A 17,831-nucleotide genomic window follows, 5' to 3' on the forward strand; every position below is an offset into this window, starting at 1 on the left:
TCCCTCACCACTGATCTGTGAGAGCAACGGCCATAGGATTAGTTTCTCAGGCAAAATCAGTTAAGGAAGCCTGAATATTTCCAAGTCAATGATATGAACATAATTGACTAGAAGTCGGCCACATTCCCATCTGTCCTGCTGGCAGAGAGGCAGAGGCAGCACCCAGAGCAGAGAGACAATGAACACAACAGACGGGCATGACACAAGGTATCTATCCACATCTTCGTGCTGCTTCCTTTTACACACAGATCTTAAAAAATAAATGTGGCTCTGAAACCAAGACAATTGACTTAGTGCTTTACACTGAATGAGTCAAAAAAAAAAAGGGTACATTGGTACAACATACAAAGGTACAGTTGGAACATCCAAACAGCGATACCTGGAAAGACCCACAGCCGATCTAGCTCAGCATACCTCCAGCCAACGCTGGATGCCTGGGGCAGGCAGAAGAATCCCTCAGTCACAGTATAGTGATGCTTCCCTGAACTCACCCACTCTCCCCTTAAACTCATGCAAAACGTTCAGTATCTGCAAAATCTGAGGGAATGGAGTTTCTCACCTCACCTCTGCATGACATGAAAAATCAGTTCTTTTTGCTTGTTTTGAATCACCTAGCTCTTTTACTGCATGAGTCACTGAATAATCTCAACCTTTCTGTGCCACTAGGTGTTTTCTAGCACTGTCTCTTCATTTGGTAACCCTTTTCTGTCAGCTGAAGAACCCAACCTACCTGCTGTTACTGATCTGAAAGCCCTTCTCTGCATTCTAGTGTCCCTGTCATCTTTTCCAGTTCTACCATATCTTTTTTGAAGAGAAGGGAAGAGATGAGATCTACAGTTGATATTGGTAACATAGGAATACCATGGATTTATTAATGGCCCAGTGATGTTCTTTTCATCCCCTAAGATCTTATTTCCTAATGCCTGTTTCCTGAAGTTGAAGTTTACAGTCTGGTAAATAGCAGGACCTCTGTTTTAACTGGGCAGAGCTAGTGCTTCAGCATGAAGGGCTGTGCCTTTAAAACACAAAGCTATGTCAACATTAAGTAACAGCTGAAATTAAAATTACACAGTATACAATAAGGTATTATACCTTGTAATTCAGAGTGTTTGATTAGACTGTACAATTCCATAGACAACTATTTTGGGGAAATGACAGCACACTGCATACGTAAATTGCTTAACAATTTCTGTTATGTGTTCCCTTGTTTCTGTTTGTTTTCAAGTCCCTGCTGTTTGGGATGGAATCACCCTGAACCTCCCACAGTCTTTAGATATGGCTAAGATAAGGAGGATTTGAATGGTGAGGTTTGTCACTTCCGTTTTCACTTGGTTTCCATGCAGAACTTACTTTCCTCAGAAAATATCTGGTAGCGTGACAAACAAAAAAACAACCCTGAAATCCAAACCCCTATGTGTTCTGGAGACAGCCTCTCTCTGCCACCCCTGAGCAGAAACTGTTACCATCACTACACACCCACTAGATTACAGAGGAAAACAAACAAAAAAGCTTTGCCTACCCACCAAGCCCAACAGATGACTTATTAAGAAATAGGAAGGTTCAGGGAAGGAATCCAGAAATATGCTGAGAAATATAAATTGTCAGCTACAACAAATGGATTAAAATAATGTCATAAAAATATTTCACGGTAGAATTGCATAGGAATTTTTAATAAACTTAAACAAAACAAAACAAAACAAAACAACTATATCCTGACACCAAAATTCTTAAGCTTTATATGAAGGAACAGTGATAAGCAGCTAGCTCTGTGTGTGGTAAACTTTGCTCAAACACTTTCTGTTAACTTGATCTGATTTTTTTTTTTTTTTTGAGTGTTCCTTTGGGGACCTAGGAGTTGGACTAAATGGACCTTGTGGGTCCCTTCCAGCTTGGATATTCTATGATTCTGTGATTAACTTGAAGTGTTCTTGCAGGTAGGAACCTCAGCAGGAGAATAACCTCAGCACGAGGATACTCCTGCAGGGCGTAATCAACTGGAAATCAATCAAGAGCACGAAAATGAAACTGAATCAACATTATAGCCAATATAGATGGCATAAGTAAAACTTTAAAAATATTAAGTTTAGTTTATATGAAGAAAGAACTCTTCCTAGCAGTTCCTCTTTTTCAGGGAGTTTTTTTTTTCAGTATTCAAAAATACATTTTGAAGGATGTTTAGCTACCTAGCATGTGTCTAATGGTGAGAAAGAAAGAAAAAAAAAAAAAAAAAAAGAGGCAAAACAAAAACAAAACTGCTGCACTTGGCCAAGGCTTAAACTCCTCTGGCCTCTGGTCCCCGCGGCAGCGAAGGGGACTCGCGGGGCCGGCTGCCACCCGGCGGCAGCGCCTTGTCAGCGCCTTGTAGAGCCTTGCAGCACCTTGCAGAGCCTTGGAGTGCCTTGCAGAGAGAGCCTTGTAGAGCCTTGCAGCACCTTGTAGAGCCTTGCAGAGCTTTGTAGAGCCTTGCACTGCTGGCTCACGGCTGCTGCCCCAGCGACTTGTGCAGCGAACAGGTAGATTAAGTATTTGGGCTCAACAACAAAAATTCCATATATATATATATATATATATATATATATATGTGTGTGTATATATTTCAAAAATCAACTATTTCTAAAGACCTGGAAAAATTAGCATCCATCCCTCTTCGCATCCCATGATATTCCATGGTCTGTTTTTCACTCTACAGAATCCTGTTCCTCCATACTGAGGCAGCATATGGCAGGCAGGCCCCTTTAGGGCTTCATTTGATGATTCTTGAGACTGAACAACGCAAAGCAAAGCAGTGGCTGAACCCGAAGAGCTCTGCCAGTCAGCACGAGGCCTTACCGAGCCTTCCACTGAGGAAATTACTGCCTGACAAGGAGCGCCAGGGCTGCCTTCCTCCCCCTTGGGCTCATAAATACGCAACCTGTGGCACAGCGACAGAGACGGGTGTGAAGGTAGCGGGACAGAAAGAGCTGGGCAAGCTCATGCCCTATTGCGTGGCTTGTAGGGTTATTTTCGGGGAAAAACACTCCCCCCCCCCCCCCAAATACCACCATGGGGTGTAAAAGGAGCGACCCAACAGACAGCCCCGGGTTTCATTATTTGTGTTGTGGGGCAGCGCCTTTCCGTGCCTCGCTCAGTGCTCGGGGGCACGAAGCCAGCCCTGGCCCCACAGACCTCCCCCCGTCCCCTTTGTAATGGCCCTGGAGCCGCACCTCGCCTTTTCAATCGTTGTACAACAGTACCGCGGGCTGGGGGGGAGGGGAGGGGGGGGGGGGGGGGGGGCCCAGAAAAATTTTAGCTGAACCCAGGGGCCCCCCCCCGGGCCACGAGCCGCGGGGGGCCGTTGTTTTTTAGTTTTTTTTTTTCGGGGAGCCCGGCAAATGGGGCCCCCCCCCCCCCCTCTCCCGCCCCTCCCGGCCTGAGGCGGCCCCAGCTCCCCTCAGCCTCACCTGCGCTCCCCGCCCCGCCCCGCCCGACGCGTCCCCGTTCCCATGGCAACGCGAGCCCGCCTCCACCTGCTCCTTTCCCATTGGCTCTAGCGCCGCCCAATAGCGGCCGCAGGCGAGCCCTCCCCTCCCTCCCCTTTCCTCCCCGCCGCCCAATAGGAACACCCGGGTAGTTTCGGCGAACTACAACTCCCAGGAGCCGCCGCGACGGGAGCTCTTATGGCGGCCGCAGCCTGTTTACGAGGCACCACGTGACCTGGGGGGGGGGGGAGGAGGAGGAAGAGGAAGGGGGTGGGGGGGGCGCCGCCATGAGGGCGCTGCGGGCGGGCTGCCGCTGGTGGCCCCGCGCCTGGAGCAGCTCCTCCGCCGCGCCCGGCGGCGCCCGCAAGCCCCTGAAGGAATGGGAGCTGGCGGTCGGCCCCCGGGGGCGGCTGCGGGTGCGGCTGCCGTGCGAGGTGAGCGTGCGGCCCCTGGAGCCGCGGAGCCGTCCGGGCTCCGACCGCCTGCTGCTGGTCACCGTCCGCGGCGACAAACGGGACCCGGAGCGCGTCCGGGTGCGGTACGACGAGGAGCTGCAGCTCGCCGCCATCGCGGCCGACGGCGTGGGCAGCGGGGCCGCCGTGGAGGTCCGGGCGCCGGCTGAGTTCGGTGGGTGAGGTGGGCAGGGGGAGCCGGCGCCGTGGGGAGGGCGCTGGGCTGGTGCGGGTGAGGGGAACCGGTGGGCGCTGGGCAGCTCTGTGGGCTCTTCAGGGACCGTGAGGGTGGGGGTTGCTGTGTGGCCCTCCTCGGGGGTCAAAATCGGTTGGGAGAAGCCGTGGCAAAAGTAGATGAAATGCCAAGGGCAGCTCTCCTTCCTAGTGCAATTCTCACATCATCGTCCAAGGGAAAAGCCTGGGCAAGGCTTCTTGTACAGGACCTACAAACCTCTTCTGAGAGCAGCAGTAGTCGCTGATACCAACAAACATCTACCCCAAACCCTTTCTGAGAGCCACCATAGCCGCTGATACCAACAGACATCTGTACCAAAGCACTGAGGGTGGCCTTAAGTTTAGGGCTGGCGAAGGACAAGCTTGCTGGGGTAATTCTTCTGTGAGATGAGGCTTAGGGAGCTGTTGACCCAGGGTGTTGGTGGTTGTTGTTGTGCCCTTCAACCTGGTGCTCTGTTTCTTCTGATGCTCTGCTGCAGCTGTGCTATGAGAAATGGTGAATAATCCCATCCAATTTACACTTTATATGTGTCACCTGTGAGGTTCTTGGACCACCATGTTACGTTTTCTTGGTTAATGTTTTTCCTAACTCCTATAGCAAAGGCATTCAGAACTTTTCATCTCTTTACTCATCTGTTTTGTTTCATTTAGGGTAGCCATACTGATGCATGCTATGAATCTGACTAGTCCTCTGTCTTGTCTCCAGCCGCAGGCATAAGCGGATGCTCAGGGAAGAGTAAGAGCACAACAAACAGCCAAGCGTGCTGTCAGCTGTTCTCAGTTTGGGCATCTTCTGAGCCTGATATAGCTCAGACCCTTAGTGGATCTCTCATCCAAGTGCTTGTCCATTTACATGCGTAAACAGCGCTATGGTGAAAACTTACTGGCAAACTCCATGCCTGTTGGCAAAGAATTCCCTGAGGTATACTTCATTGAACTTCCTGCTATTTTCTCGCACAAGTGCGCAGTGTTCCAAGATCCTCTACAATTTGTCAGTCAGTTTTAATAAGTCTGAATAATTCAGTTGGTGAAAAGTTTTCAACCTTGCTATTCCAAGTTCACAAAGTGTTCGAGATGATGCATAATTTATAGTTGAAAGTCAGAAAACAATCCAGGACTTTGACAAAGACTTCTTGAAAATTCAAGTTTGTTTGTGAGCAGATCAAATATTATCGGTGCATTCATTGCCTCTTTCACCAAACAGCAGTAGTGTCATGAGGCAGGAGTGTTGTCTTGTTGATTCAACTCTTCCCTAAGAGTGGTCTCTCTGCTGTGTTCTTATTTTCTTTTTTTTTTTTTTTTTCCCTGCTAGGCACGTACAAAGATGATATTGGCCTCTCTGTAGCTTGCTAATAGAGTTCATCCCAGGATTACAAACAGTCAAAACAAAACCCATCATTCCACTTATAACCCTTCACTTCTTTGACAGCACTTGTCTGTTCGTTGTAGTTGTTTAACAGCAATCTTATACTTTGTTTTCTAAAGGGTATTTGAGTGACTATTTTGTGTTACTTCATACTTGTTACTCTTTTTACAGGGTGGGGGGAGAGAATTCATTGTGTTAAGATCTGGAAAATCTCAGCCTTCTTAAAAGCTTGAATGTGGAGAACCTCCCTCAAGGCCTTAGTAGTGAATTCTAATAAAAAGAATTAATTTAGCCTTTGCCCTGTTTTGAGATTATGTTCATATTATGTATTGAACATCAACCAACTCTGCAGACAGTCGCAGTCTTCTTCCTCGTATTCTTGAGATGGGCTTTACTAGCTTCTGGGTTTCTAAGCAAGTTGTTCCACTTAGTATTGGGGTAAGTTTATACAATTTGGGTACCCGGTACAGTCTGTGGATTACAGTCACCTTCTACTACTTGGTGCTTGTTCCACCATAATTAGCACAATGTTAGTATTGTCTCTTCATGCTGTTATCTAGACATATCCAGAGAGAAGTCTCTTGATGTAAATATTTTTTGTACTCAGTGAAGCTACTTGCCAGTCAAGTTCCACTTCAGCTCTGGCATGTCTTTTGGATTCTCTGAGCAGTTTGTTTTTGGGTTGATCATTTTCCTGTGGTAGGAAAGAAATGTCCATTAAACATCAGTGCACAAGATCTCCCTCCTGGGAAAATGCATCTCTGACTACAAATAGTGTCAGAGAAGGCTCTGGACTTATAGAAGCATAGGATTGGAATCACAGGATCACTTTGGTTACAAAAGACCCTTAAGATCATGAAGTCCAACAATGCTGTAAGCATTCCTCTCTTGGCATTCTCTCTGGCCTTCCTTGCCCATGTGAGGGTGCTGGCCCTGTTCTGTTTAGACTGTTTTATCTCAGCACTTTTCTGTCACCTGACTGTAAGAAGTTGGGAGGTCGATGTGAACGTCCTTATGGTATTCTAGCTAGTTTCCTTTTTAGAAGTGAAAGCCTTTCATAACAGTTTTTGCAATTTAGGTTGGAATTTATCCAGGAAGCTTTAAGTTGGCTAAAACTCCACAGAATGTGATGAACATTAGCAGAAGGTGCTGGATGACTGGTTTAAGGTGTGTATTTAAACTTGAGGCAACTTGTGTTAACCCTACTGGGCTGACTACTGAAGGATGCTCTGTTTCTATTCCAGTGGCCAGTCTTGTGCTGTGCAGTCTTTCAATATACTACTCAATCTGATCATCCTGACACATTTAACTTTCACAGATAATAGATCCTGATGAATTGCTCTTTAATCTAGCAGACTTTATTTTACTTCAGGTTGTATGTATCTTATTTATTTATTCCTGGACAGGGACAGTGTGGGCATGTAGCTGTAGGTTGTGAATCCGCTCATCACATGAAGGGAATCCCACTTGGCATCTAGAACAGCATGTGCTGACTAACCCTGAAACCAGCTCTCTTGTTAGTGTATGACTAAACTCTCAGGGAAAGCCAGTTGAGGTCTGGCATAACCAGAATTTGAGAATCATCCTTTTCTTCCTATGTAGTTCTTATGTGTAGTTTTAGTAGGTATGTATTATTAGAATTATAGGGTAATCCAGGTTTGGGGACCTCAGGAGGTTTCTAGTTCCAGGTTTTGAAAACCTCCAAGGATAAAGACTGTACAACCTCCTTTAGCAGACTGTTCCAATGCTTTTCTGTATTATACCCTGGGGAAGGGACTGTTATGGCAGCTATGCCAAAGTCGTGTAGTCAGTCATCAGGTCTGAAGCAGTGGCCAAGCTTCCGTGAGTAGAATACCAAAATTCTGTCCCCTCAAGCATTACAGGCCTGGGCCAATTTAGAAGACAGTGGGTTTTTTTTTGGTCTGTTTGTTCTGGTGTCAGTTCTTGCCTTGTGAGAACTTAACAATTCGTCATCAGTCTTATGTAAGCCCATAAGATCACTTTCATTTTTGGTTAAATTCTGTAGATCCTTGTTGGCTTAACTAGGCAAGCTGAATGTATCTGTGGGTCTTGAGAGCTGCTGTGAATCACCAATATCATAAAATTGTTATCACTTAAACATTTTTTCATCCTATTTATGAGGGGAGAACCCAGGATCCTGGGAATACTTGTTTCTGCTTTTTTTCCTTCTGTAAATGTAATGGAAAACAGATATGTTTTCAACAGTGTATTTTCTTAAGTCTTAACATATTAACTGAGTTGAGAAACAACAATCATCAGTGTCTATTCCTAAATATGGCAGACTTACAGCCTCAGAACAGCAAATACCGTAATCTGATGCCCTTAGTAAATAGGACTGAATTATTTTAACAAGTATGGGCATGTATTGGTAAGCTTCCCATACAAGCAGAGAATTGGATCCTCATGAAGTATTTCTAGTGGTTCAGTGCTGGTGAGTCACTTTGAAACAGGCTGATAACCAATTTATTTTAAATATTATAGGTTAAGGTGGTATTTCTGGGGTACCTTTGCCTACAGTCTCATACCACAGGTCTTTTTTTTTTCCTTGTGCACATTTATTTTCAATGCAAGTCCTTTACACCTTAAAGATCTTTATGCATTCTTCAAGGTTTGTGTCACTGAAGTTGGCTGCAGCCCTCAGCTTTGCCAAGGAGAAATCAGACTATTCGTGGAGCTTTCACACTGAAATGGATTGTAACCTCTTCCTCCTTGTTTGTTGATGTTCTGTTAACAATGTTATCCAGCTCTTAGCCTGCCTCTTCTGGGAGTCGCTTATTCTTACATTGGGAAGCCTGTTTATGTAACAGGCATTCCTTGTCCACTAACTGTTCCTCGATAAGGCTAGCAATGAACTGTGACTCTGCAAAGGATCAAGAATGTGTGTTTCCAGGCCAGGAATTCTGTGTTTCTTAACAGCATGCACATGAATTTGTGGACTTGTGCATCCTGTTTTGGCACAGATCTTCAGTATGTCTAGGATTACATTATTAGTCTACTTTTCACATGATGGCTGTAATACACTATGGAGGATCAGAAGCTTTTGTTATCCTTACTCTTAACAAAGTCTCATTAAGTTGGTATCATGGCTGAACTGACTGTTCTTAAGCCACTTTTTTTTTTCCTTGACATAAGTGACAAGAGCTAGAAGCTGCCATGCTGATGGAATGTAAAGGTTTGCACAAGCAAACTGCTTTTTGTGTCCTCTCTTTTCTGAAAGCAAGGTAGCAAAAGTCTTGGATGTAAGCTCTCCTGAGGACCATGCAGTTTTCCAGTGGGTGAACTAAGCAGTTTTGAGCAAGACAGGTTGTATCTCAGGAACAATACTGTTTTCCTTTTCAAACTCTCCAGGTTTGTGCTGTACAGGGACATGCTGTTTCAAGCTCAGATGTGTGTGCCTCTTTCAGTGTCTCTCTGCAAACTGCATTTAAACAATCCAACTACTTCCCAGGAAAGAAAACACTTTGGAAATGTCTCACCTACACATCTCAACAACTTAAAAGCCTGCAGATCAGCATTGATCAAATAGAAATAGCTCTGATATCATTCTGATATTTTTAGTCTGGTGAAACTACCTAGGCTTTGCCGATATAAACATAGTAATGCTGGCCTTCCAGCCTCTGTTAGTCACTAATCCCTTGTCAGCATCCTTCATGCTTTTACATGCCTCAATTTAAGAATTTAAGTTTAAAAAATGTACAGACAGGTAAAATCTTGGTCACAGTATCACTTTTTTGCAGGTCTGTACATCTCCCTCTTTCTCTGTGAAGATGCTAAGAAAACACTATCTACAAACAAAAGGCTTTCTGGGGAACTTGCTTCTCCAGTCCAGTTCTTCTGGCATCCTTTACTTATGGAATTGTTGCCCCGCAAATACTGTCTGCATCCTTCATTAAACTTAGCCTTTAGGTCACTGCAGCAAGAAGGTAGCACAGAAATGTTCTATCTGTCTCTTTACGTACTGAACTATCCTGTTTTGTCAGGTGGCAAAAATCTTCCTTTGTTGTCAGTTGGAGTTGTCTCTGTGTGCAAGCTGCCCTCTGAGTGGTTCCAATGCCTGGTCTGAGCAGCGGTGTGCCAGTTGATCTTCAGCCTCTGCTGTTTCATGGGTCTGGCTAGGGGTTTCTTGTTGGGGCAGAGCCTCTAATATACACTCTGATTCTTCTCCTGTATCTCTTAAAATGTTACTGGTCACCTTAGCAGATAGTGGAGATGAAGGAAGAACTTTCACACTTGCCTAAATGGAAGCTGCTTTCCTGTATCTCTCCCTTCCCTCTCCCCCCTGGTCTTTAGTGTGTAGTAAGCTCACTGCATTTCTTCTAGCACTAGCTACTTGCTTCTTGCAACATATTAAATGACACTTACTACATTATCTTATATTCTTCCATTCTTTTTCTTTTTTTTTTCCATCAGAAAAGACAAAACTTCTTTCCTCTCCTGGTTTTACCTTTTACCAGTGTCTATGGTGGCCATTAAAATAAATGCATAAAATTACTGCAGTCAGAATCGACAGATTGAACATTCTCACACTTCTTCTTGGTCCTTTGAACTCATCCCTAAGTTTAAGTAGAAAAATGTGCTGCTCCTGCATGAGCCCATAAATTACTCACTTGATAACCACATTATCTACAAGACCCAGTGAGTTTTCTTTATGGCAGCCTGTGAACAGTAAGGTGAGGTGATTCAGACTGCAAACAGTTACTCAAGCTCCTTCATGCCCAGAGTGTAAGTCCGGCCTTCCAGCAGGCTGGGAAAGAATGGTGTATGCAAACTTCTGTACTTTTTTTGTTGTGTTATGCTGCTTGCTGGCTGAAGCAACGTAAGTCTAAGGAAGGTGAACTCTAACTTAATACGAACACATGTCCTGTAATGGAGTTCTGCTACTCCTTATGGTTTCAAACAACTTGTCAGCTTTCCCACCCCAAAACCCATGACTGGGTAGAATTGCTAGTAGATATGGTGACTAAGGTAGTTGTGTGGTGGAGGTGGAGTGTAGGAATGGCTTAAAAAAATCACTAAAGGACTGTACCTTGCCAGAGGTAAGCAGATAATTAATCATATAGTGTTTATCCTACTGCATGTAGTTACTCTATTGTAACTAAGTACTACGTTAAATAGATCTGACTCTTACGGTTCTGTTGCTAATTCTCTTTTAATTCTAGATTTGGATATCAAAACATCAGGGACTGGCTGTGTGAAGATCCAGAAAATTGAATGCAGCAACTGCAGAATAGAAACTGAGAAGGGGACTAGTGTCTTGCAGTCAATAAAGGTACAACGAGCCCTTCCTTATTCCATCAGTGTCTTAAAAGGGACTGTGTGATGGAATATGGTGTAAAAAATAAAATACCGGGTGCTAGCTGTAGAGACTAAAAACACTTTGGTATTTCTAAATGTTACTATGTGTGTAGCACCTGGCCTTATTTATTGCATACAATTATGATACAAGGTCAATAGCCATAAATAACATGAAGTAGGAAGTCCAGGCACCTCTGATAGCTGAAGACAGCAGAAGCAGTGGGGCTGCTGTGTGTGCCCATACATACACCCAAGAAAAATAAAGTCTGTGAATTCCTTTCTCTGAACAGCAAACTGATAGTTATGTTTGCTCATTTGGGACTATGAGGTGCTTCACAGCATGCATTATCTCTTTTTTTTAACCTCTGGATTTTTCCTTAATTCTGATATATCAGTGCTATTGACAGACTCTTTAGATTAAGGTGTAACTTGAATTTGAAATGACATGTCCTAAGTACCCAACTGAAAATACTGATAAATACTGTGTATGACAGGGTCATGACCTTGTTTTTTTGATCAAAAGATTTTTTTGTTTATTTTTTAAAGTATTTCTGAGAAACTGGAAACCTTTCAACATTTTTCCTGACAGTGATAAGAGATGAGTATATAGCATGCACAGGGAAACTCAGCTTACTGGGAAACTTAACATACCATAGAGTCAGGTTTACTCCGTATTCAGTGACCTACAGACAACTTGTGTTGTCCAGATTCTGTGCAGTTGAACATAACTTCATCAGATTATTGGTTACTTTTCAACAACACTGTATGTTACAGATGTTGTGAAACTGGTTAAAAATGAGGACTCATTTTAAAATGAGAGTGTAATATGAGAAAAAGCAGTTTTAGCCAGCATTATTGATGGTAATCACAGGATGCCATCACAACTGGCAATAATTTTTGTGATGTCATTGAGAAAGTTGTCTTCCCTCAATCCTAACTAATCTGGTGCCCATGTTTTCTCAGATACTTGAAAGATAGACTTTTAAAATATAACATTTTGTAAATGAAAAAATATTCTGGATGCCATCTCCAAGCAATTGGAAAAGAAGAATCACAGGACTGTAGGGGTTGGAAGGGACCTCAAGAGATCATCTGGACCAACCCCCTGCCAAAGCAGGTTCCCTAGAGCAGGTTGCCCAGGTAGGCGTCCAGACGGGCCTGGAATATCTCCACAACCTCCCTGGGCAGCCTGTTCCAGTGCTCTGTCACCCTCACCATGAAGAAGTTCTTTCACATGTTGGTGCGGAACTTCCTGTCATCCATTTTATGGCCATTGCCCCTTGTCCTGTCCCCACAAACCACTGAAAAGAGGTTGGCCAAATCCCTGTCTCCCACACTTAAGGTATTTGTAAACATTGATAAGATCCTCTCTTAGTCTTTTCTCAAGGCTGAACAGACCCAGGTCTCTCAGCCTTTCCTCATAAGGGAGGATGCTCCAGGCCCCATATCATCTTTGGCCCTCCGCTGCACTATTTCCAGGAGATCCCTGTCTTTTTTTGTATCGGGGAGCCCAGAACTGGACACAGTTCTCCAGGTGAGGCCTGACCAGGGCAGAGTAGAGGGGGAAGATCACCTCCCTTGACCTGTTGGCCACACTCCCTTTAATGCACATCAGGATCCCATAGGGCCTTCTTGGCCAAGAGGACACACTGTTGGCTCATGGTCAACCTGTTGTCCACCAGGACCCCCAGGTCCTTCTCTGCAGAGCTCCTCTCCAGTCAAGGTAGATATCATCCTACTGCTCTCCCCCTCATCCACCCAGCTGGTGATGCCATCATAGAAGGCAATGAGGTTGGTTGAGCATGACTTCCCCTTGGTGAATCCATGCTGACTACTCCTCATAACTTTCTTCTGCGAGGGAAGAGCAGTGGATGTCATCTACCTGGACTTTAGCAAGGCTTTTGATACTGTCTACCACGCTATCCTGCTAGCAAAGCTGAGAAAGTGTGGGATAGATGAGTGGACAGTAAGTGGACAGGGTTGAGAACTGGCTGACTGGCTGAGCTCAGAGGGTGGTGATCAGCGGTGCAGAGTCTGGCTGGAGGCTTGTGGCTAGCGGTGTTCCCCAGGGCTCACCCTTCATGCTTTTTTTTTTTGTAGCACTGGTTCTTACACATGTGATTAGCTGGTCCACATTTATATTGTTGCCCTTTCCTGGGGCTTGACTATTACCAGTGTTGTTTTTATTTATTTATTTATTTTTTGCCCCAGAGCATCATACCTATTGTGTAGGGGCCCTTCAGGGGCAAGGGTAAGATTCCTCCTCTGTCTCCAAGCAGAGACAAGGGTCCAGCTTCCCTTGTCTCGCAAGTCCCATCAGTTGGGTGATTCAGGATTGGAGGTTTCCTTACCAGCCCCTTGGGAGGACTTAAGGCATGGCTATTTATTGCTCAGCCTGTGCCAGCACTTGATACCAAGCATCACTCTCTTGCTCAGATTCCTGGGTGCTTTGCAGCCTGTTGAGCTCCTCTTGCAATACAGCAACTTGCTCAAAAAGCCCATCCAGCTGGGCACACTTGCAGCTATGACACCCAGTTCTGCCATGGGGCCCTCAGGTGACTTCAGGATTCAGGAATTCCATGCAACTGGGGTGTCTGGAAAGCTCTTTCAGCCCTCAGGGACTCTGCCTGCATGTAGGCATCTACCATGGGGAGTCTTGGCCCCTCTGTCAGGATTTTAGTCTCAGTCTGCAAGAGGCCATGGTTTTCTGCCTGGCTGGGCTCTTCAGGGGCAGGTTACAACCACCGTTGGGAAAGACCGTTGGAAAAGCGCAGCAAGGGGACCCTCCCTGCAAGAACTGCCGGGCTACGCCCTGACTGCCCGTCCTGGCCGCTGCGCTCCCTAGGGGCTGCCTTTCAACGGCCGGGGAGGGGACGATGCTGGCTCCGCCCGCGGCTCGTCAGCCGCCTTCGGCTGCCTCGGAGTGGCCTCGAGGCCGTAAAAAAAAAAAAACAACCCTGCCCGGTTCGATCCCCAGCTCTGCTCCAAAAGGCGTCTGCCCCGCAGCTCATCGCCTCGACGAATGCCTGTAAAATGGCGGCGATGCCCGAGGGAAACGGCCCGCCCGCTGCTGGCTCCGCCTGCGCCTCGTCAGCCTCCCTCACGAGAGAGGCCGGGCCCTGGCGGCTCCCTTGCCTGCCTCAAGTTGCCTCGATGCCCCAAAAAAATAATAATAAAAAAATACCCTGCCCGCATCGATCCCCACTCTGCTGCAGAGCACCTCTGCCCAAGTCGATCACCTCAGATTCTTGGTGATCGCGTTAATGGCCTTGATTTTGGAAGCAGCACAAGGCACAGTGCTTTGTAGTTGGCGCAACGCTTCCTTCATCTGCGCCCATCAAAATGGGTGGTAGAGATAGCGTTTTTCACACACGTTTTCATAAACAGACAATTTCTGTGCACCTGAGAAACCTGTGACAGAAAATACACACATTTAGAGACCAGAAAGAAGGAATGAAGAGACTGCCTTCAGCAGAGAAGGAAAAGTGGAAGTATTTATCAAGTTCTGCTTTCAGTTGTATTTGTCACATCATAGAAATACTTCTTGAATTCCAGGTTGTACATAATACAACTTTATGTGCTCTTGATTGCAAAGCTCCATTTCTTCCCACCATTTTTACAGGTGGCAGCTACATTTTTAATTGCAACTACATGGTGAAAATAGAAATTCAGACAGTATGGCAGTTTGGTGTCTAATCTTACACAATTCTAATTTGCACAGGAAGATACCTCTAACTAAAAGCCACCACAACTTTTACCCTGTTAGAAATGATGTTGACTTCTACCTTTATGTAGCATACATAGTGTCCTGTGCGACAGTTGATGCCATGATGCACTAGCACCGCATATAAGGCGTAGAGGAGTAGTTCTCCAATTGATTGAGACATGTAAGCTCGTAGGTCCAAATGCTCAGGATATTTAACCTGGAAAATGCATTTAATTGCCCAGGCTCAGAGTTTATTGAGGTCTTTGAATGAACAGAATGCATGAATTCTAATACAAGAATTAAACTGCAGAAACAGCCTCAACACCATGCTCACGATTTGTGGGCCTATTCCTCTGGGCTGTAAATTGAGCCTTTGTTATCCAGAATTTTGCCTTTACAAGGAAAGCATTTGCATGTGTTTTCAGGCAACTCTTAAGATGTCTGGTTCTTTCTAGCAGCTCAGCACATTTTTGAAGTTATCACCTTATGCCAAACTCCTCTCTGTGTACCAACATCTAAACCTGTTTCTTAAGTCCCACTGAGGTCAATGAATGTGCTTAGCTGAGGAAGGAGGCACTGAACAACTTGGGGCAGTGTCCCATATCGGTATCCTAAGAGCAGACCCACATTTGTGGGAGTAAAGACAGTTGCCAAGAACTTGGTCCTTTGTGCTCCTTTGTGAGCCTTTACTCTCAAGCCACTTACCTGTTTCATTGGTGTGATGCATAAATGTCTCATTTGCCATAAATGCCCCATTTGTCTCCAGAGTAACTTGTTCCTTGTAAGAGACCTGTGCACAAAACCTTCACTTTACAGTGGGATTTAGCGCAACATGTAAGAATTTTCCATATTTCTGCCACTGTCTTTGAAACATCACAGAGAAGTATGAACGTGAAACCCCATTAACTACCACATTCAAACAACACTGTATAGGACATAATTCTAAAACCATTGTTATGCACTGCCAGATGAGAGCAGCTATCATCAGAACATCAAGATCTTGCTGTACCAAGTAGTACTGGAGTAAGAGCCAGAGCAGATAAGGATCAGCATCTCGGTATAGAATTATATAATTATCACTTGATAAAGTTATCTGTTGTGTTTGAAAGGCTTCCACTGGGTTTTCTTTCCACTGCACTCAGCTTCCCTGGTGCTGCTTGATACTTGGGGCTGAGTAGTACTTGATGTCTCCTAAAGACAGATACAAAGAATTGCATAATTAACGGTAATCTGGATTTATGTTTCTGCCTGTGAAGGGCTTTCACAAATTAATTCTACTTTAAGTGGTATAACCCCAAAAGGTTTCTTTACAGCAGTGTAATGTGATGATTTAGCAGGTTACAAACACCACAAGGAACCCTATGTTCCGAGAACTTTGAACACTCAATGTTAGGTGAGGCTCCAGGAGGACAAATGGGATGTACATGCACAAACTGTATCTGCGTTAACAGCTGAGAGTGCCACATGGCATGAGGAGGTTTAGAGTTAACACCCTAGCAAGTTGAAAAGAAAATGGGGTGCAAAATTTTGGGAAGAATTCTTAAAGAATTAAGAAGATAATGAGACATTGGTATCTTACATTGGCAAAGTAGTTGCTGCTGTCTGCCTTGGACACAGCAGCCTGATACAGCATCAGTTTTTCCTTCAAGGAGACATTCTCCTGGAAGTCCAGCAGTGTGTTGGCTGTCTTGGGGGAGTTCTCTTTTGATAGTCCTCTTACATGTTTGCGAATACCTACTGCAACTACAAACAAACATCATAGTTGGGGAGAGGGAGATGGGTGCATGTATTTCAAATCTTGAAAGAAAAGCAGTAGGTGAAATGAGCGGTATTGCCAGATTTTTAGCAACTGTGTCATATTTTTACTTTACAACACAAAGTACGTAAAGTGGATTTCCACATAAAGTATAAACCAGAAAGCCGCAATTAAATTTAACGCATTGTTACCAAAGCAACGTGTCACCAAATCCAAGCTATCTTAACCAAACTAGAAATTGAAGTTACTGCTTTTTCATAATTAATGAATGCTACCCATATTTTTGATACCATATTTGTAGATTTGGGTTGTCGTCATCAAAAGGTATCTTCTCAATACATAGGACACCTTTCAGTTGCATTTTGTTCAAAAAGTGTTTAATGGGCTTTGGTGACACCTCCATAATACAAAAGACAAAATGGAGTAAGCTACAAAGCTCGTTTTGCATTGATAAGAACACCACATTCTCTTCCTGGGGGGCAGGGGGGCTGCCCTGTTGATATGAATGTGGTTGGCCTTTGTCACATCAGAGATCGAGTGCATTGAACTAAAGCAAGAAATCAGATCAAAGTAGTAAGGCTAACTAACCTTCAGCATTGCTGTTCTGTCCATTTTCTGTTAACATTTTCTCAAAGATTGCTCTCCCACTTTTCGCACTGGACTCCACCCTAGAAATGGGAATGTGAATGTGAACTCCACCCTAGAAATGGGAGCCTGTGAATGGCTCCCAGGCTGATTTGTTCGTGGTGGCAGTGAGCTTCTCCCACTTCCTGCTTCCTGTTGGAAGACATCGAGGGGATGCAAGTTAGAAGCTACTGGTGGGAGACAGATAAGGTTTTAAGGGGGCAGAAAAGTTATGAAGAGGCAGCACATTGGAAGGGGGTGCTGTTCCGGCAGTAGTGTTCTCCAGAATGCTCTAGGGTAAATTTCTGTGGCACTGCAGGTTGTGAATTTGTGTGCTGCTTAGCTGATAGTTCAGCACACCATCATGTTTGGCAATATCTTGCACTTTCCATGTGCAAGAGGGAAATAACCTTGTAAAACAAGGTTATTTGGCATAGTTGCACATGCTTTCCTCACGTTTCCAAAAGTACTAGAACCACAAGTGGGATGCTGTGGGAATCATTTTCAACTGCAGAACCTTCCTGCACTCACCCTCCTGCCACCCAGGGTCTCAAAATGTCTCTCTTCAGCTCCTTCACGGTGATGGAGAAGGGCTCAATCTGGCAAGTGCCACCCAGGGGCTCCTCCTTGACCACATCTACCCTCCCTCTGTCTGCTGGGTCTTTCTCCATGGTGCTGCCGCGGCTGCTTTTCACTGGGGCCATGGACCATGGGGCTGGTGGGCATTGGAGCTCCACGCTGGGTCTCAGGGCACTTGCAGACTCCCACCTCTCGTTGAGGAGCTTTACAGAGTCCTTTTGCCGGGTCGAGTTGGACAGCTCCATCATGCCCTGCCCATGCAATAGGTACATGATGACATAGCTTGTACTTCAGACTGAGCTTCTGTCTGCAGTGTTGGGTTGTTAGAACTTTTTCTTTT

The 17,831-nt window shown here is 45.0% G+C and overlaps 2 protein-coding genes across 5 annotated transcripts in view; one reads left to right on the forward strand and one right to left on the reverse strand.

Moving 5' to 3' along the window:
• CCDC146 (coiled-coil domain containing 146) overlaps nt 1–3,476 on the reverse strand; it is a 77,439-nt gene extending 73,963 nt beyond the window's left edge. For 2 of the 3 annotated variants that reach the window (XM_035322549.1, XM_035322532.1), the window contains exon 1: nt 2,830–3,172. The gene's annotated coding sequence lies outside the window, so the exon portion shown is untranslated. Of the gene's footprint in view, nt 1–2,829; nt 3,173–3,440 lie in introns of those variants that run through there. The other variant, XM_035322541.1, reaches the window with a different exon arrangement.
• A 229-nt stretch (nt 3,477–3,705) lies between these two features.
• Nucleotides 3,706–17,831, forward strand: part of FAM185A (family with sequence similarity 185 member A) — a 46,864-nt gene continuing 32,738 nt past the window's right edge. For both annotated transcript variants that reach the window (XM_035314816.1, XM_035314817.1), the window contains exons 1-2: nt 3,706–4,085; nt 10,691–10,800. In XM_035314816.1, coding sequence (XP_035170707.1) covers nt 3,746–4,085; nt 10,691–10,800 — 450 coding nt within the window. In that variant the 5' untranslated portion in view covers nt 3,706–3,745. The remainder of the gene's footprint in view (nt 4,086–10,690; nt 10,801–17,831) is intronic.

This window comes from Oxyura jamaicensis, chromosome 1 (assembly GCF_011077185.1).
Source record: "Oxyura jamaicensis isolate SHBP4307 breed ruddy duck chromosome 1, BPBGC_Ojam_1.0, whole genome shotgun sequence".
NCBI lineage: Eukaryota > Metazoa > Chordata > Aves > Anseriformes > Anatidae > Oxyura > Oxyura jamaicensis.